We start from the raw sequence: 16,122 nt of genomic DNA on the forward strand, positions 1-16,122 counted from the left end.
CTATCCATCCATCTATCCATCCAACTATCCATCCATCTATCCATCCATCTATCCATCCATCTATCCATGTATCTATGTATCTATAAGCAGCCTGATGCATCACAGTGATGACAGACAACTCAGAACAAAGTAACATTTTCTCAAGTACTGTATTTAAGTACAAATGAAGGTACTTGTACTTTACTTGAGTACCGATGTGTTCTTTTATTTGTAAGACAACATCAGGCTTTCCTAACTTTGTAAAACTAAACGTAACAAATAAACATATAGATTATTAAAATGATGAATTGTGCATTAGAAATATCAATATTTGTCTGACAGCTTTAGTTACATTTCAGATTACAACTTTTCATCATCTTCCTGTTCAGTGAAAAGCATGCAACCAAATGTAATGTAATGATTTGTTTCTGAAAAACTGATGGGGTGACGTGTTCCTTTATGGGTTGAGAAAATTATTCTACTCCTTAAGCTAAATAAACTCATTAAAAACCTCATTGGATCAGCTGGAAAATGAATCTTCACACAGTTGAAAACATGGCTGTTATAGAATATGATGCATTGCTGTAAATTAAACTACCCAACAGTATATAAACCGTAAACATCTAAAACCGTAAAATGCAACACATTAATGTACTAATCCACAAACATCATGAGTAATAGGAAAACACTGACACTTAGGTTTTTACTTGTAGTATTTTCACAGTGTGATATTTCTACTTTTCTATGAATATTTCTTCCACCGCTGCATTCAGTTGAACGGAGAGCTGTCATGCTGAATTATTGACCCACACGCACTGTTATCAAGGCATTTCTTTATTGACTCTGCTTACATAAATAAAACAGTGAACTGGTCAGGAGAAGGAGTGGAGGGAATAAATGAACACATTATTGATCATATCGCTCACAGTTTAAGGCAAAGTTAAATATGCTTTCAGGCTATTGGAACTCTTTCATGGAAAGAATCATAAAGCATTATATGCATATCCTCTTCCATAAACTACACGCTTAGTCAATATGATTGTACTGTTCGGGTGGTTCACAGTCAAAACACTGATGCATTAGGCATGTCACCATGACAGCATGCAGCTCCTGCATATGACCTCAGGTTATCTGTGTTGTAAGAATTAAAGATCACTTTTCAAGTGTCTGTTACTTTGGAAAAAAATGTCAAACATTCCTTTTAATACTGTCGCCTACTGTCCTCTCTAAGATGTCTGATAAGGGCTTCCAGACCTGGGTTTTGCTTTAAGTGATATTACAAGGGAATGGCAGCAGTACAAGAACCAATGGGTGGTGTAGGCTACATGTCATATCAGTCAGTATGTCACCAGATGAATGAACAAAATATATCTAATGGAATTTATGGAAACAAACATCTTAACTTATCTGAGCACCTAACAGTCACATCGTGTGAAGTGTAACTGGATAAATTTATTTCACGAAGGCCACCACAGAAATCACTTTCACATCGCAACATATACACACCGTGTGATTTCAATAGAAAAATAAAAATATTTCAACAATTCTCACAGATACTTTTTTTTTTTTAAAGGGGAAACAATGGTTATTTTGACCATTCAAAATGTTGTGCTTTCTGTTCTCCTGTCAGCATTACTTTGTCTCAACAATAAATATGCATTCAAAACCATCTTTATAATGAACCCTCTGTCAGAATAATGTCAAGCCACATAGACGTCCACTCATTAATTGTGCTGTGCAATACATTTTAACATACTATGTTAAAACATACTGAGCAATACTGGAAGCAACTGCCTGCATAAATAGCTTGAAAAGTCTAGCTACTGAAATAATGTCAACACTCACTCAAAAATAGTACATGTGCTAAGCTGCCTGAATAAATTATTATTATTTCTCATATACATACAGATAGTCAAAAGGCCATCTTTTCATAAAAGTGCTCTTACATCCATCTATAAATATTTTAACAGCAGATTAACCAAATTAGGTTGCTCTCTGGTGTGCACTCAAAGTGCTCCATCCTCTTCTACAGTAAAAAAAAATACAAATTCCTATCACACACCATCACACCGTCAGCCATAGATAGTCAGCTGCTGGGGAGGGGAGTCTGTGGAGGTGTAGTACCCGGATGGTCCACCAGGGGAAGCTGCTGCCTCCAGTAGGTGAAGTGGCTGTAGGTGTCAGAGCAAGGGAAGTCTGAGGATGAGGCTCGGGTCTTCAGAGGGAACACGTGGTCCACCACCTCACCCAGACGGACGTAACTGAGGAGAGGAGAGGCCAGCGGTCAGACACGTTGAATTCAGAAAAGTAAACGTTGCAATGTTTCCTCCTTGAATACGGCGCGTGAACTGGACGCATGGACTCACGATGAGATGTTGGTCTTGGCGTGCTCCTGCACTAGCTCGCCTTTAGGGTTTACCGTAAAAATCCTGTTCAGTCGCACTCCTACTTCTTTATAGGAATATACATCCTAAACAATGTAAAACAGCATTTAATTCAGTGTTGGAAATTATGTATATTTAAATAAAACTTTGCAAAAGTAACATACATTTATGCAAGAATCTACAGCACAAATGTCTTTCATTTTCAACCTCCCCAAAATATCCAGATGGATTTTATACACCAGTAAAAACCTTTAAATGACGTAGTGTACCATGAGTTGTGCTTTATGTAACGCGTGCGTACCGTTGGTCTGTTGCCAAACGCTGCATAGAACGGCTGAGTGTTGGGGTAGAAGAGGTTCTTGATATCGTTGAGACACTCCACCTTGAATTTCTCTGGTTTCTTCTCAATCACCTCCCTGTCAAACACACACACACACACACACCACAGAGATGTAACCAAGTATCAGCACAGTGCAACAACGATTAAGTCGTAGTGTCTCCTGCGTCTTCTTGAGCGTAAACTTAGAAACACGTGCGTGTGTGTTTGTGTGAATGAGAGACCTGTGCAGGGCTGAAAAGAGGCTGCTCGGGCTGAGGAGGACGGGGCCAATGGGAAGCATGGTGCCCCTCTCGTTGACCCAGTGGAGGTAACCTCGGGTCATGTCGGCCATGCCGATAGCTCGCGCCGAACAGTACAGGAACTTGTAGCCATTTCTGACGAAGCGAGAACAAGCGTGTGTATCGATAATGATCACTCCATGGCAATAACAACAAATCTGTTGTGTGCAATGTGTGCCTTTTGGTGTTTTGCTTTAACTGAAACTACAGTTGGTGCTTACTGGCTGACTTTGTGGTAGAGGTTTGCAATGCCCTGGTGGGTCCAGTCTTTCCCCAGTGTGGGCAAGATATGACCCAATGTGTCCGACCTAAAGACAAACACGCATGAATTACATTTAGACATGTGAGCGCAGGCCAATGTCTGTACTGGACACAACCTATAGATTACATTTTGAGCCATACATATATATATACATATATTAATTTTCACTCCAAACAGAGTTCAACTGTGTTGTAAAATGTTTATATTCACATGTATCACACACCTGGTGATGGTTCCATCTATGTCAGAGATGATTATCTTGTCGTCCCAGTTCCAGAGGTAGATGGTGCCCTGACAGCGACAGGTTCCCTGGTACTGAGTGGTCACACTAAACACAGCATCGTTAGGGCCATCCTGCAGCTGGAGGGACATCTGTGTGAGAGAGAAAGAAAGGGAGAAAGAGATATAATATACAATGGTAAAAACAACTACAATAAGTAGAACAATTCAAAATATGCGCTCACCAGCTGCTCTGATGTGAGTCGGAGTGTTTTCTTATAAGACACGCCTCCTAGTGTGAGCCCAGGCTCCGACTGGATGGTGGGAGAGCTCTGCATGGCGTCCCCGCGGTCTTCATCGCTGGAGGACGACTCGTCTTTGTGTCTGGCATCGGACAGGTCGGCAGTGTGTTAAAAGGATGTTCACACCCCAACAGACAGGATGTTCTGTCGCTTACTAACATAGAGCATATTTTTTGTTTGTTTTGAGGGTTCCTCACCTGCTTGACATTTTCCCGGCCTGCTCAGCATAACCGCAGGCCCCGCGCTCAGAGACGGAATCCTGCGAGAGGAGAAACAGCGTTGATTTGCTTTTGCCCACTTAGTGGAATCTAAAAAGAAACGTTATCAGCAAGATGAGAGGAAATCACCGATTTGGAGCCGCTGTTTCTGCCCCGCCAGGAGAACCACCACCTCCCTCCTTTCTTGGGCATCTTCTCCTTCATGATGTTCTCCACTGCAGCCTGGAGCGGAGCACACACATCCCCAAAAACAACCACAACACAACACCATAAAAAACACACTTAAAAAAAACAACTTAAAGCTAAAGCATGTATGGGGGGAGGGGGTGGTGATTGGAAGTTCGATAGAGGACAAGGAATGAGGAAGGAAAGGGTAAAGGAAGGTGGTCTGTGACGTACAGAGCTGTAGCCCAGCACACCAGTAAGACAACAGAGGAGAAACTCTAAGGCTGAGTGAATATAACTGAGGCAAGAGGACTAATGGAGGGGAGGGAGCAGAGGGGGAGACAAAGTTTAAGGAGAAGAGATTCAGTGGATGTTTGTCACACGACATTAAGACCGCAATAACAGAACATTGAGGTTGTAAGTTTATCGATTGCGCATTCGGTGCTATGCAGCATGTAGGATGGGCAGAATTATAAGGTGTATAGGTGTATATACAGTCACACGGGGTGCGGTACCAGTTTCAGCCCACAGAGGGGAGTGGTATTCATGTAACACAACCAACCGACCGAGAGTCAAATATCTGTGCTGAGTATTAGTTTCTTACCTTTGGCAGCGGTTTCTGAAAGGCTTGCATGGCCAGCATAAGGGGAGCTGCCGAACTCCAATTATAGTATCTGAGGGAGAAACAAAATTTATTTTTATCAATTTCATCACCGCATTGAAAAAAACCCCCACTTTGTCAGCTAAATGTCTTTATGAGGTCAAACAACCCTGTACATGCTGCAGGTTCTGCTGCAAGTGTGTGACAGTTAAATCCATACAGCATGCAGTGGATTGTAAACTGCTTATAGCCTGCTGTTTTCATTTCTCCGGTGTAATATGTCTTACTTGGAGCCAATTTTCACGACCAAGTTGGGGTCGTCGATGATGGAGGGGTTTTCCGAAAACTGCTGGTAAGAGATGATCTTCTCGTGGAAATGCTCTGTACAGGAGACACACACACTTTGTTTCAGTTTCCTCTTTCCTGCAGCTGACAACACGAGCATGAAGCTGCGCCGCGTCCGTGTCTCACCTTTAGTGATCTCCCTGTTGTCATTGAGCCCTCCACACAAAGAGATGGCGATGGACGGCATGTCGGCCATGTGGTCGCAGTAGCTGTCCACTCCGCTGTCTCCTCCAGAGCTGACCGACTGTGGGGACAGGCTGGTGCTGTGGAGACCCGGGTCCGAGATGCTCCTCACTGCCGCACTGCCGTCACTACGGAGGAGAGGCGTTAAGCTCGGCTATAGCAGCGTGTTAAAAGTTTTAACGGCACGCACAACATGTGATTGTTTCATACCTCTTAGGGAAATAACGGGCCGCCTCTTCAGGCTCCAGCTCTGTGATGTCATCCAGGTAAATTCCATCAGAGCCAAGATGGCGGCTTCTCTTGTCTGCAACAGAGAGACAGCTTCTTTGTGTTTAGGGGCCCTTTTTTACAGCTTGGTTTTCAATAAGTGGCAAGTAAAATGCAATACAAAATAGGCAGTGCAGTGAATTTTATTGCAAAGTACATGTCTTTAAAAGCAACTATTTCACCACAAAACACAATAACACTTTGGTTTTGAATGTCTGCGGATTCGATAAACTCCTGAAGGAATTATACACCGTATTGCCCATTGATTGTTACCTTGTCTCTTGGACGGAGAGTCTGTCTTGCCTGGTGGATGAGACATTGCCTCCTCCATGTCAGACGTCATCTGAGCTGCCACGCCTCCGGCTGTCTGGGACTCAGTCCTCGTGGACTCGGACTCCATCCCCACCGTTTCCTTGCCCGTCTCCTCTGGCATCAGCAGTCTGAGCGCCGATATTTCGGAGCAGGGCCCACACTGCTCCGAGGACGTCTCGTGAGTTATCACGCGGAAGTGTGTGCTTTCAGACACGGGGATGGATACTGGGCAAACTGGTGGAGGGTCGGGTTTCACTGGGAGGAAGGACGGCTAGAAGAGCACGGAGGAGGACAAAAATATGAAAACACTGCGAGCCAGACTAACATGAACGTACCAAAAATTACTGCACATATATTTAGAGCTGCTGTTCTCTATGTATGCACAGTGGACACTTTTAGTTACCGTAGCAGCATGTGGCATCTCCCCCCACGCCCAGAGCATGGCTGGATTCTGATTGTTTGAAGGCTTGGTTATTAGTTCAGAGTCGCTCTTGGGAGAGGTGGGACGAGAGTTTCCGGGGCTGAGAGAGGAACAGACGATAAACCAGAATTATAGAGCTGTTTCTTCTGAATATAGAGGTCTTCGTCATATGAGTGAATGAAGCACCTCTGAATTGGGCTCCAATCTCCATCTGAACGGGTGTACATGCCGGTCTGTTTGAAAGAGCCGCCGGCTGAACCGACCGTCGTCTCGTCTCTCAAGACGTCCCGAGTCCTGAAACACACACAAATACTGTATATGTATATCATTCATCTGTAACGTAATGTCTTTTAATTTTTACTAATGGTCTATAATTTACCTTTCCCTTTTCACCCGTTTCTCCCGTTTCACACCCACAGAGATCATGCCTGAACTTGTTGCTCTCTGCATGCACTCAAAACATGACAAGCGTGAGTCCGGATTGTAAGTTTCTTTTTGACTCCCCAATTGTTGTTATGTTCGGTTTGATCAGTTAACATGAAAATAAGCATAAAAAATCGACAGTATTTGAAACATAAATACCACAAAATGTACTAATACTGGCTTGGTGTTAGAGGTCGACTGTTCCCTTTAATAACAAAGCATTTTAACAATGTGTTTACACTTCATATGCAACCATCTCTTTTTAAAACTGTCAGCTTGGTGTTGTTTCACGGTCGTGTACAGAGACGAGCCAGAATTCAGATGTAATGTTTTCCCACACACGAGCAGAGATCAAAATAAATCTATTGCCTGATGTGGTCTGGTTTAGATTGAACCAAAAGCCCAAGTCACGTGTCGGCGTACTGTGCGCACATGCGCCCTTTAACAAAAACACACACTGTGAAGATGTTTCCTCTTTTCACGTGGAAGCTTCTTTTCTATCTAATAAAAATCAAAATAGTATTAGTGTTTTCCATATGGTCTTGAGTGTCTTATCATGTGTGTGTGTGTGTGCCAATGCCACAGCTGGAGGCCTCTCCACTACAGATACACTGGTCTGTTTATTCTCAACTGGCAGACTCCAATTTTGTTCCAGCTGCTCTCACAGCTCATTTCAGTGATGTATTATACTTTCTATCTTACCGCCTCACTGCCCCCCCCGCCACCCCTCCCTTGTTCTCCCTCATGTATTGCTCTTCCTCTTTGCTTGCACCTCACATGTATTACTTCTTGCTTTCTTTATTCCTCTTTCTCGTCCTTCGCCCCTTCATCCTTTGCTCTCTCCACATTTTCTCACCTGTTGCTCTCCACCGCTGTCATTTCGTCTGAGCTGATGTCTATGGTGAACATGTCTTCATCCTCGGAGTAGTCCCCGCTCTCCTCCCTCCTCACGCTGTCCGCCCGGGCCTTCCTTCTCCTCTTCCTCCTCTTCTTCATCATCCCACCGCCAGTCTCTCCCATGCAGCCCGCAGAGCCCAGGCTCTGTATGGGCGGCCCGGAGCTCTTCCCCATCAGGGAGGAGCTCATCAGGATGGGCCCATCCGACAAGATCGGAGAGGTGGCCAGGTAGGAGGGAACCACTTCCTGTGAGAAATAAGATAAAGTCAGGGACATTGATAAAAATGCCTTTAAGAAATAAATAGGTTTTGAGATGAGACTTAAAACACACCAACAAGATTCTTGCCATTAAAAACTGCAAGGGTGCAAGGTCAGAGAGTGTGACTGCATCCAAAACATCTTCTCATCTTCCACCCTAACAATTTCTGTAAGCAGGTTAAAACTGGATTTCAAAATTTTCAACATGACCCTATTGTTTTGCACAGTTTTTGTCTGAGTCAAAATTGTGCAATCACGGCAACACTGTTTGCAGCCACTTCTGCTGTGAGGAGAGCCGTTGCCAGTGAAACCAAACAGCCAATCCAAAACAGACTCTGTTCCTCTGTTTTGTGAAAGGATCGCATTTGAGAGGGAAAACCACTGCAGCATCAAAACAGGACACCCTGCGTCGCTATTAAAAATACACACGTTATCTTCAACAGGTCGCAAAATATACTTTTTTTCTGCAATTAATAACAAGAAAACAAAGAAATAAGAAATAAAAATAAAAAAAAATTTTGGTGACTTGGGGGGTTGGGGTGGTTATAATGCTTCCTTCTAGGAAACGAAAATACTTTCCAGGAGGATCTCCTGCTGCCAGCGCAGGGGAGTCTAAACGTGTGTGCAAACATTTGGAAAGAGAGAGAGAGAGAGAGAGAGAGAGAGAGAGAGAGAGAGAGAGAGAGAGAGAGAGAAAAGGAGAGGGAGAAGGAGGAAAAAGTGAGGTATAACCATATGATTTGTGGTCTAACAACAATACTCTCCCTCACGTTTTTCTTCCCTGTGCCAAGAACTCTCGGTATCCCCGTTCCCCTCCTTTCACTTCCAGGCCTGGGAATCTGACACCACTCTGGGGAAAATAAATTACCCACTTCCCTTGTTGGTGCCAGGGCCCCCGACCCCAGTAGTTAGTTCACCGCTTGTTTGTGTCTTTCAGCTGCACACATCCTCATGTATACTTTAGCGAACAAACGCGGGACATGGCTCTTTCAACCAGCTGCTCCAAAACTCTTGGAAAACCAAATGCTTTCCAAGAACTCAAGAGAAACAGCTGCTTTTTTATAGTTGTGTTCATAGTGTTTTTCTTCTGTTTTGTACTTTCTTTTTTTAATGGTTCTCAAGGGTTTCATAAACATAAAAAGAGACGGGTATTGTTTTACTACATCTTTTCAACTTGTCAACCTATAACCACTTCTCTATTTCTTTGCCAGATTGATCCTCAGTCTTTCACGCGTACCTGATCGTTTTCCGTTTCTTGCACAAAGAATGCTTCTCCATTGTCCCCAAGCTTCATATGTAGATCCACTGGTTCTCCATTGATCTCCATGTCCACCTTGAGGAGCAGGGAAAGGGGCAAAAGAGGTGTAAGAAAAAGAAAAAAAGAAAAAGCGGGAACAGATGGAAACAACACTTCAAGCATCTGAAAGGTTGCACGTCTCTTAACGTGACAACAGAGGCGGTTGCCCTTACCACTTTCTCTCGGGACCGGAGGACTCCCATCTTGCCGAAGCGAACATGGAAAGGTGAGCACTGCAGAGACCCATCGGGCTGTCTCACCACGATGACGTCAATGCAGCCAGAAAGGGTGGCGGGATTGAGGCCTCGGTACAGCTCTTTGACCTGGACGAACACCTGCCCTGCCAACTGGCCCACGTAGTTCATGGTCTGACGGGTCTGGAGGAGGGAACAGTGAGAAGGGGGGACAAGACGGGACGGAAGAGATTATTTAGCATTATAGCTATCAACCACATCCATTAAAAGAAGGTCTGAATTTGCGACTTCATAGTGGGGACCACTAAGTGCCACAACACTCAAACTCAGTGAACATTCAGAGGAGGAAGTGTTTACGATGTTCATCTCAGTCAAACCACTGATGGCGTATTACTCTCCCTCAGGGCCATGAGGTGAAGTTATTCCAATACGCTGATTTGAAGTCAGCTTTTGAGCTGCACTAAGACCGGTCTGGCTATGGAAAGAGGACATGGAGGAAATCCGACCCGACTGTTTACCATTCAGCAAAACCCCGTCAACTGAGATCAAAGGACAAACCAAATTAGTCCAGTCTGTACTCAGGCCACGGAGGTGATGTCAGCCTTTCCTCGGTATTTATCGGTTGAGCAGAGACGTCACGGGAACTAAAGCAGAGCACGTCGACAATGCAGACAGCTAGAGCGCTCTTATAGTCAGTCATACGCTGTACGTTACTGTCCCTGGTTTGATGATAGCAACACAGTAACATATGGAGGAAGACGAGGGGTTGATCACAATCACATCTTTGTTTTTTTCAAAGAAGTTCAGTTTACTGCCCAAATGCTTTCAAGGTGAACATTTTAAAACATCTGGAAAAGAACACGCTCTTGTGTTCTGTCTGAGTCACTAGTTGGGACAGCTCAACTCTAAAACAAACTACTGCAAAGGAATGCAAGTAAGATACTTTCTTTTCTTCCAATGAGATAAATAAGGTATGGAAATGAACTGAGACCATTTCAAAAGTATCTGTTCCATCTCATCCCTGCTGGCGCCAAACAGAGACTAAATTATTTACATTTCTGTGATGCAAACACCAATAGCCACACGTGATGAATCCCATTTGTAGCGGTCAAGACTCCTTGAGGGTTTGCAGCTGAAGGGGGTCCGACCTTGACTCATTTGGCAGTAAGCCCCCAAAATGATTGGGAACAGGGAAGATGGAACAATGCCAACATGTCTCTCCTCCTTTGAGCATGTGACCAGGAGGAGAACAGGAGCCCTAATTTTAGAATAGCTGGTGAATCTGAGGAGCCATAACTATGTCTGAGTACTGAAATACTTCTTGCAGATGACCTTAACGCGCCTTTAATTATTAATTTCACCTTTCACTGAGGCGTTGAGTTACAGGGCTGCCGGCAAACCCCCTGCTGATTTTCAAAGCTGATGACTTTTTCCTTCTGTGAACGCTGCTACATGCAGAGCAGCTCCGTCCAAAAATAGATTTTTCTTGTGTTACAGATGAAACAGAAAGAGGAACAATGTCTCAAAACACTGACACCACTGCTTGGTTTCATAAAGGAATGGGAGTTGAGACAAAGTTAACTGAGCCTTTTCACGAAATCATATTTTTAAAAGTCTGTGATTTGTGTTGAACTGTATTTTGGGCACGAGTTTAATTGGTTTACAAGATGCAGTTATGAATCTTCCCTTGCAGGCTGGAATATGGCTGAGCCACTCAGCAGATAATGTGTAGACACAGAGAGTCTTTCATTTTCAACGAGTCTCATTAGTCCCATAAACACACAAAACTAACTATAGACTCCACCTGACTATTTAAGAAAACAACAACCCAAGTGGAAGGTGTAAGTGATGAATTATCAGTTTAATTAAGAACACTCAGCAATACATGAGCCTCACACCAATCAGCTACAGCTACACCTATTTAAAAGAAAGACATATAGACATATATAGCTGACTCATAATAACGTCCTGACATGGAAAGTGTTAGTAATGCATCATAACTGATGAGTATAGGCCTATATAATGAGCATAAAGACGCAGTACTGATCATAACAGATATGTGCAACCGTGTGAAAAATCAGAATTATCATCAGACATGCAGGTGCAGTCAAACACACTGTAAAAACGGGATCATACCTTCAGTGGCTGAGTATGCCGACAGCCTCTACCAACACACGGGGACTGGCGCTTCCACAGCGGTGAATGACAGCTCAACTGCACATTATAGAAGAAGCCATTCGCGGATAGAGGTGATGCGTGCGTGCTCCACAAAAGCCTCGACTTTCTGTCACCGAGTCACGGCGACCAAAAAAAAAGAAAGCGGACTATTTATTAAGTGATTGCGATACTGATGTCTCCCTCTGAGCGCCGGTGTTTTCTCTTCGCCCCGTCTGTGTCAGCGAGCCTGGTCGGTGGATGACATCATCTCCATCGGAACACGCCCGCTGACCAATCAGCGTCGAGCCGTGGAGTTGCCAAACGCATCGTTTCAGCTGCCACAGTGGCAACAAAAAAAAAAACAGACAGTTGACTCGTTCCGTCAAAAATGGTGTTCTCAAAGTGAAAGTAGCGTCACGGCCTGTTCATTAAGGAGACAAGAGTTCCGCACGTACTTCTTTAGGGCACATTAAACTAGTCGGTGGGTATCTAAAAGTCTGTGACACAGCTACTATGTATGCTCTGAAAACAATAATGCACTTATGCTTTACATTGCAGCGCAACCGCACCACGCGGTGACGTCTCAGTTTAAAGAGCACCGAGGGGAAACATGTTTCCTGCACAGAGAACCCGGCAGCAGAGTGCAGTACGGCGGGAAGAAGCGGGCTCTACGTCAGCGTTTGAAGTCACCCAGTCAGCCCGGAGGAGTGAGGTGATCTCTCCGGCCAATCACAGGCCTGCATGAGAGCACATGCGATGTAGCCGGCCTAGACTGGGACCTTGAAGTGCAACGTCGGGAGAATGTGGTTGACTTGTGGTGTCATTATGCATAACTCAACTATGTATAGGAGCAAGGCATTTCTGTTGCACGCTTACAAACTCACAGAACAAATTATTCTAATTCACAAATTAGAATAAGCTTTATTGGTATGCAAGTTACAAATCTACTCTCTCTCTCTCTCTCTCTCTCTCTCTCTCTCTCTTTCTCTGTGTGACAGCAAAACAAAGTTTTCTTCATGGGAGATTTCCCCCCACCAGCTCAAACATTTAATAGGCTACAACAGCCTCACCTGCCACTCTTCTGTAACAAGAGCCAGCTCTACGGGTATGTGTGTGTGTGTGTGTGTGTGTGTGTTCACAGTGCATGGCAGCTAATTTTTTTTCCAGACTTTCTTTTTTTTTTTTTAGCTAAAACCATAAAAGGAAGAATGCATGTCTCTGTGAGAGTTTTTTTCCACCACAGTCTAGTGACGCTGAACCCCGTGCTGATGTTGTACTTTTGAAACGTTCACCATTGTCGTGCCAGTTGACACTGTTGTGAAATCACTGGACTGTGTTGAGTGGCATGTCCCCATGTCACACTGTACAATGTCAGAGCTGAGGTTTCCTCTTGCATTGTGGTTTACAACCTTGCAGCGTCTGCATGTTTAGTTTCAGTACCAGTTCTTAGCCTGAGAACTCTGTTGACCCTGCACCAACCGGCAACCTCAGCTGACATTAAGCAGTTTTATGAATGGCTATATGGGTGGCTTCTTTTACTGCATAAGAAGTTATGTAAAACATGACTATGTAGTTCACACTTTTTGTCAATAAACCATATTTAAATTGAGGCATTTCCTGTGAGCATGCTCTTCTCCCCCGTGCAGCTACAGTTTAGTTTCATTCATCGCAGCACAAAGCCACTTGTAGTGTAACTCACCCTTGTGTCTCACCCTGAATGTATACCATCTAAGTTTTTATCACATTGTACTTAAACAACTCATAAATACCCTGCATGTTTCCCTGACATAACAACATAATAACTCCTTGTAGTTTCTGTTACTTGCTTACAAATGTGACAGTAAATGTCTCCGTCCTGATTTCAGATACAGTAATAACCCTGTAATAACTAGGCGTGGAACACACCGTTTCAACTCAACTCTTAACTCTTAACTCCACACATTGTGGCTCTGCTACATATACAGACAGCGGTCAGAGTCGCTGATATACGAGCAGCACAGCTGCCGTAGACATGTTTCTAAGAACGAGCTGCTTTGCCAGCAGGAGCTCAGCTCAGCTGATTGACTCTGGACACCAAACAGCATATGATAGCAATTTCATGTATGGGCAGTGCTGTGACTGGTATCAGGCTACGGCAAACAAGTTGACATATGACTCTGTCACTAAACCACTTAGCAACATTTATCAACAGAGTAAAAACAAAAACATCCTGGTTGCTTGAATTCCCCTCACATATCTTAAATCTGAGTTATTTTTAATTAAGATTGACTTAGGGTTGACCTTATTTGCACCTAATCATTCACCCTCTCTGCTGGGAGCAGCGTCTTGGGTAGTGTGGTCTCACACTCGGGTTCAGCCAATCCCAATTTTGGATTTACGGATTTGTAGCGATAGCTGATCACTTCCATACATGTGCACCAATCACACTGCAGCAAGGGCGACCATTTGTTTACTCTACATCTGCCAAAAAGAGAGAAACTCAGGGAGAGGAACTGAGGAGGATCGCTCTCCCAGGATGAGCAGAAGTGCAACAGATATCATGTGTCCAAAAAGAACAACATAATAAAAACAGTCCAAGTGACGGAAATGATACATTCAAGTATTGTTCATGCATCATTTCTGCACTCGAGCTATGCAACGGTAGAACGCAACACAAACTCCTCACAATGTGTCTGGAGCCAGCGATAAACAACACGTAGCTACCCGTCCGCATTCTGCTCGGACGTCATTTCAGTTGACTCAGCAAGGCCATGACGCTCTAACAAATACATTGCGTAATATTTTGACACACTTGGTTGATAGCGAGGCCTCTGATTGGCTCAGGTCATTCTGGCCTGAGAGTGACAAGACCTGACAGAAAAATTAGCTGGAACTGCCAACCTCAGACACATTGATTAAAAGGACAAAAAACCTGTTTGTAATTAGAGTGATTATGAGGCCAGCACACCCTCTTGGGCCAATCATTGTACGGCTGTGGACTGAGAAAAGCAGAAGAAAATGAGATGGATATGTAAGATTTAAAATTGGGGGAATTTCAAAAATAAATTTAAGTACCCACAAATAACTTTTAGGATGTTCTGGTCCCAACAAAAGGCCACATGATTAAGGGCTTTCTTAAATCAAGTATTCCACAAAAAATACATTCAACAATCTCCGAACGTTTACCTAATGAGTCTGAGTTGCAAATGTAATTTTGTCTGATACGTCTTGTTTTCTTACGAGGTAAATTCCCTTCGGACCAAATAACCTGGAGACGGGGTGAAAAGTTCCCCTGATCCACAAGGCTATCCCCTCTCTCCCTCCTTTTCACACCCTTCTTCTCCCTCCCGAGTTTCAGTCGGATCAGATCGTCTTACACGGGGCAGGATTACTGAAAAACACGTTCATGTTCTCACTGTCTCTGCTGTCCATAAGAACCAGAGGACCCGCTACTTTTACATAACGGTCAGATATTTAAAAAAAAACAGAGCATCATTTTGAATGAACGTATGTCCCTACTAGTCCTGTCGTGACACAAAACACACTAACACGAGTGCTTGTTCACACACTGTCGAGAACTCTCTAACACCAACATGTCTACTGCTGCCATTATTTTTAAAGTTTTAGTGCACAATTTGTTTTTAATATGTACATAGTATCTTACACTGACGATATAAATCATACACACATATATTTAGTAATCTTACATGTACACAATCATCCAGTCTTATGTATATCATATGTATGTATTTCTTTGCACACTTGACTTGTATATAGTATATATTGTATATATTTCTATTTCTGTGTAAGTACATTGTGAGAGATGCAAAAGGAGATGTTTTTTCTATTTGTGCATTTCTGTTCATGTATACATTTGAAAGTGTAATCCTTCACCTTTCCAACCCATTGATTGTGTTCATCAAGATGTACACTCTTTCACCCCACAATTCATGCTTTTCTTCCACACATTTGATTTATAAACTGTGGGCTAAGTGGATAGCAGGGCCTTCTTTCAATCGGAGGTTCGAACCCCGGCTCCTCTAGTCGCATGTCGATGTGTCCTTGAGCAAGACACTTAACCCCAAAATTGCTCCCGGTGCAGAAATGTGATAGACTCTGAATTGTAAGTTGCTTTGGATAAAAGGGTCTGCTAAATGACTGTAATGTAAACTACTTTACCCAGCTCCAGGTGGTGTCAGCGGCGTAGCGGTCGACAGCCTCATCAAACTCTTCATCATCCTCTGCTGATGTCATAATTCCATCATGTAGTTGATCCCAGCTGCAGGTTTCTGATCTTTGCATCCCTCAGATTTGTAAGTATTAAGAAAGCTCCACAGGTCCGGTCCTGTCTAGAACTTGCGTCTTCTCTCTGTGAGCATGTCAAGTGTCTGACTGCAAGTGGACCGCGTCTTACTAAATTTACCTGGGCCCCCTGGTCAGAAACCCGAGACTGTCCTGGAGTGGTCATCGTCCACCAGGCCCTCTGACTTGTAAGGCATTTGTGGAAGGGGACACCTGTTAGGATTGTTTGTCAGAATGTTGATCTAAGAGGACTTCGTACACACAAACATAGTCACCCTTGATCACACACCAGTTAGGTGACAAATTACCTAGGCTGGCACGGAGCCCCCCCCCCCCCCC

General features: G+C 43.8%; 1 protein-coding gene across 2 annotated transcripts; it reads right to left on the reverse strand.

The window, feature by feature from the left end:
• Positions 1 to 715: 715 nt before the first annotated feature.
• Positions 716 to 15,851, reverse strand: lpin1b (lipin 1b). 2 transcript variants are annotated; one of them, XM_031866207.1, is made up of 20 exons: positions 15,661 to 15,851; positions 9,325 to 9,528; positions 9,092 to 9,187; positions 7,556 to 7,842; positions 6,463 to 6,570; positions 6,259 to 6,376; positions 5,817 to 6,126; positions 5,487 to 5,580; positions 5,220 to 5,404; positions 5,036 to 5,129; positions 4,752 to 4,821; positions 4,112 to 4,204; positions 3,962 to 4,023; positions 3,708 to 3,846; positions 3,467 to 3,615; positions 3,203 to 3,289; positions 2,925 to 3,077; positions 2,665 to 2,779; positions 2,346 to 2,449; positions 716 to 2,240 (listed from the first exon to the last, which is right to left on the reverse strand). In XM_031866207.1, exons 1-20 carry the CDS (start codon positions 15,781 to 15,783, stop codon positions 2,066 to 2,068), a joined length of 2,766 nt encoding a protein of 921 aa, XP_031722067.1. In that variant the 5' UTR covers positions 15,784 to 15,851; the 3' UTR covers positions 716 to 2,065. The 2 variants fall into 2 exon arrangements, with proteins under 2 accessions (XP_031722067.1, XP_031722068.1); XM_031866208.1 differs by lacking the exon at positions 15,661 to 15,851 and adding an exon at positions 11,482 to 11,763 and having other exon boundaries at positions 717 to 2,240.
• Between the last annotated feature and the right edge of the window lie 271 nt (positions 15,852 to 16,122).

The sequence above is a fragment of the Anarrhichthys ocellatus genome, unplaced genomic scaffold (genome assembly GCF_004355925.1).
Source record: "Anarrhichthys ocellatus isolate YVR2014 unplaced genomic scaffold, GSC_Weel_1.0 scaffold34, whole genome shotgun sequence".
NCBI lineage: Eukaryota > Metazoa > Chordata > Actinopteri > Perciformes > Anarhichadidae > Anarrhichthys > Anarrhichthys ocellatus.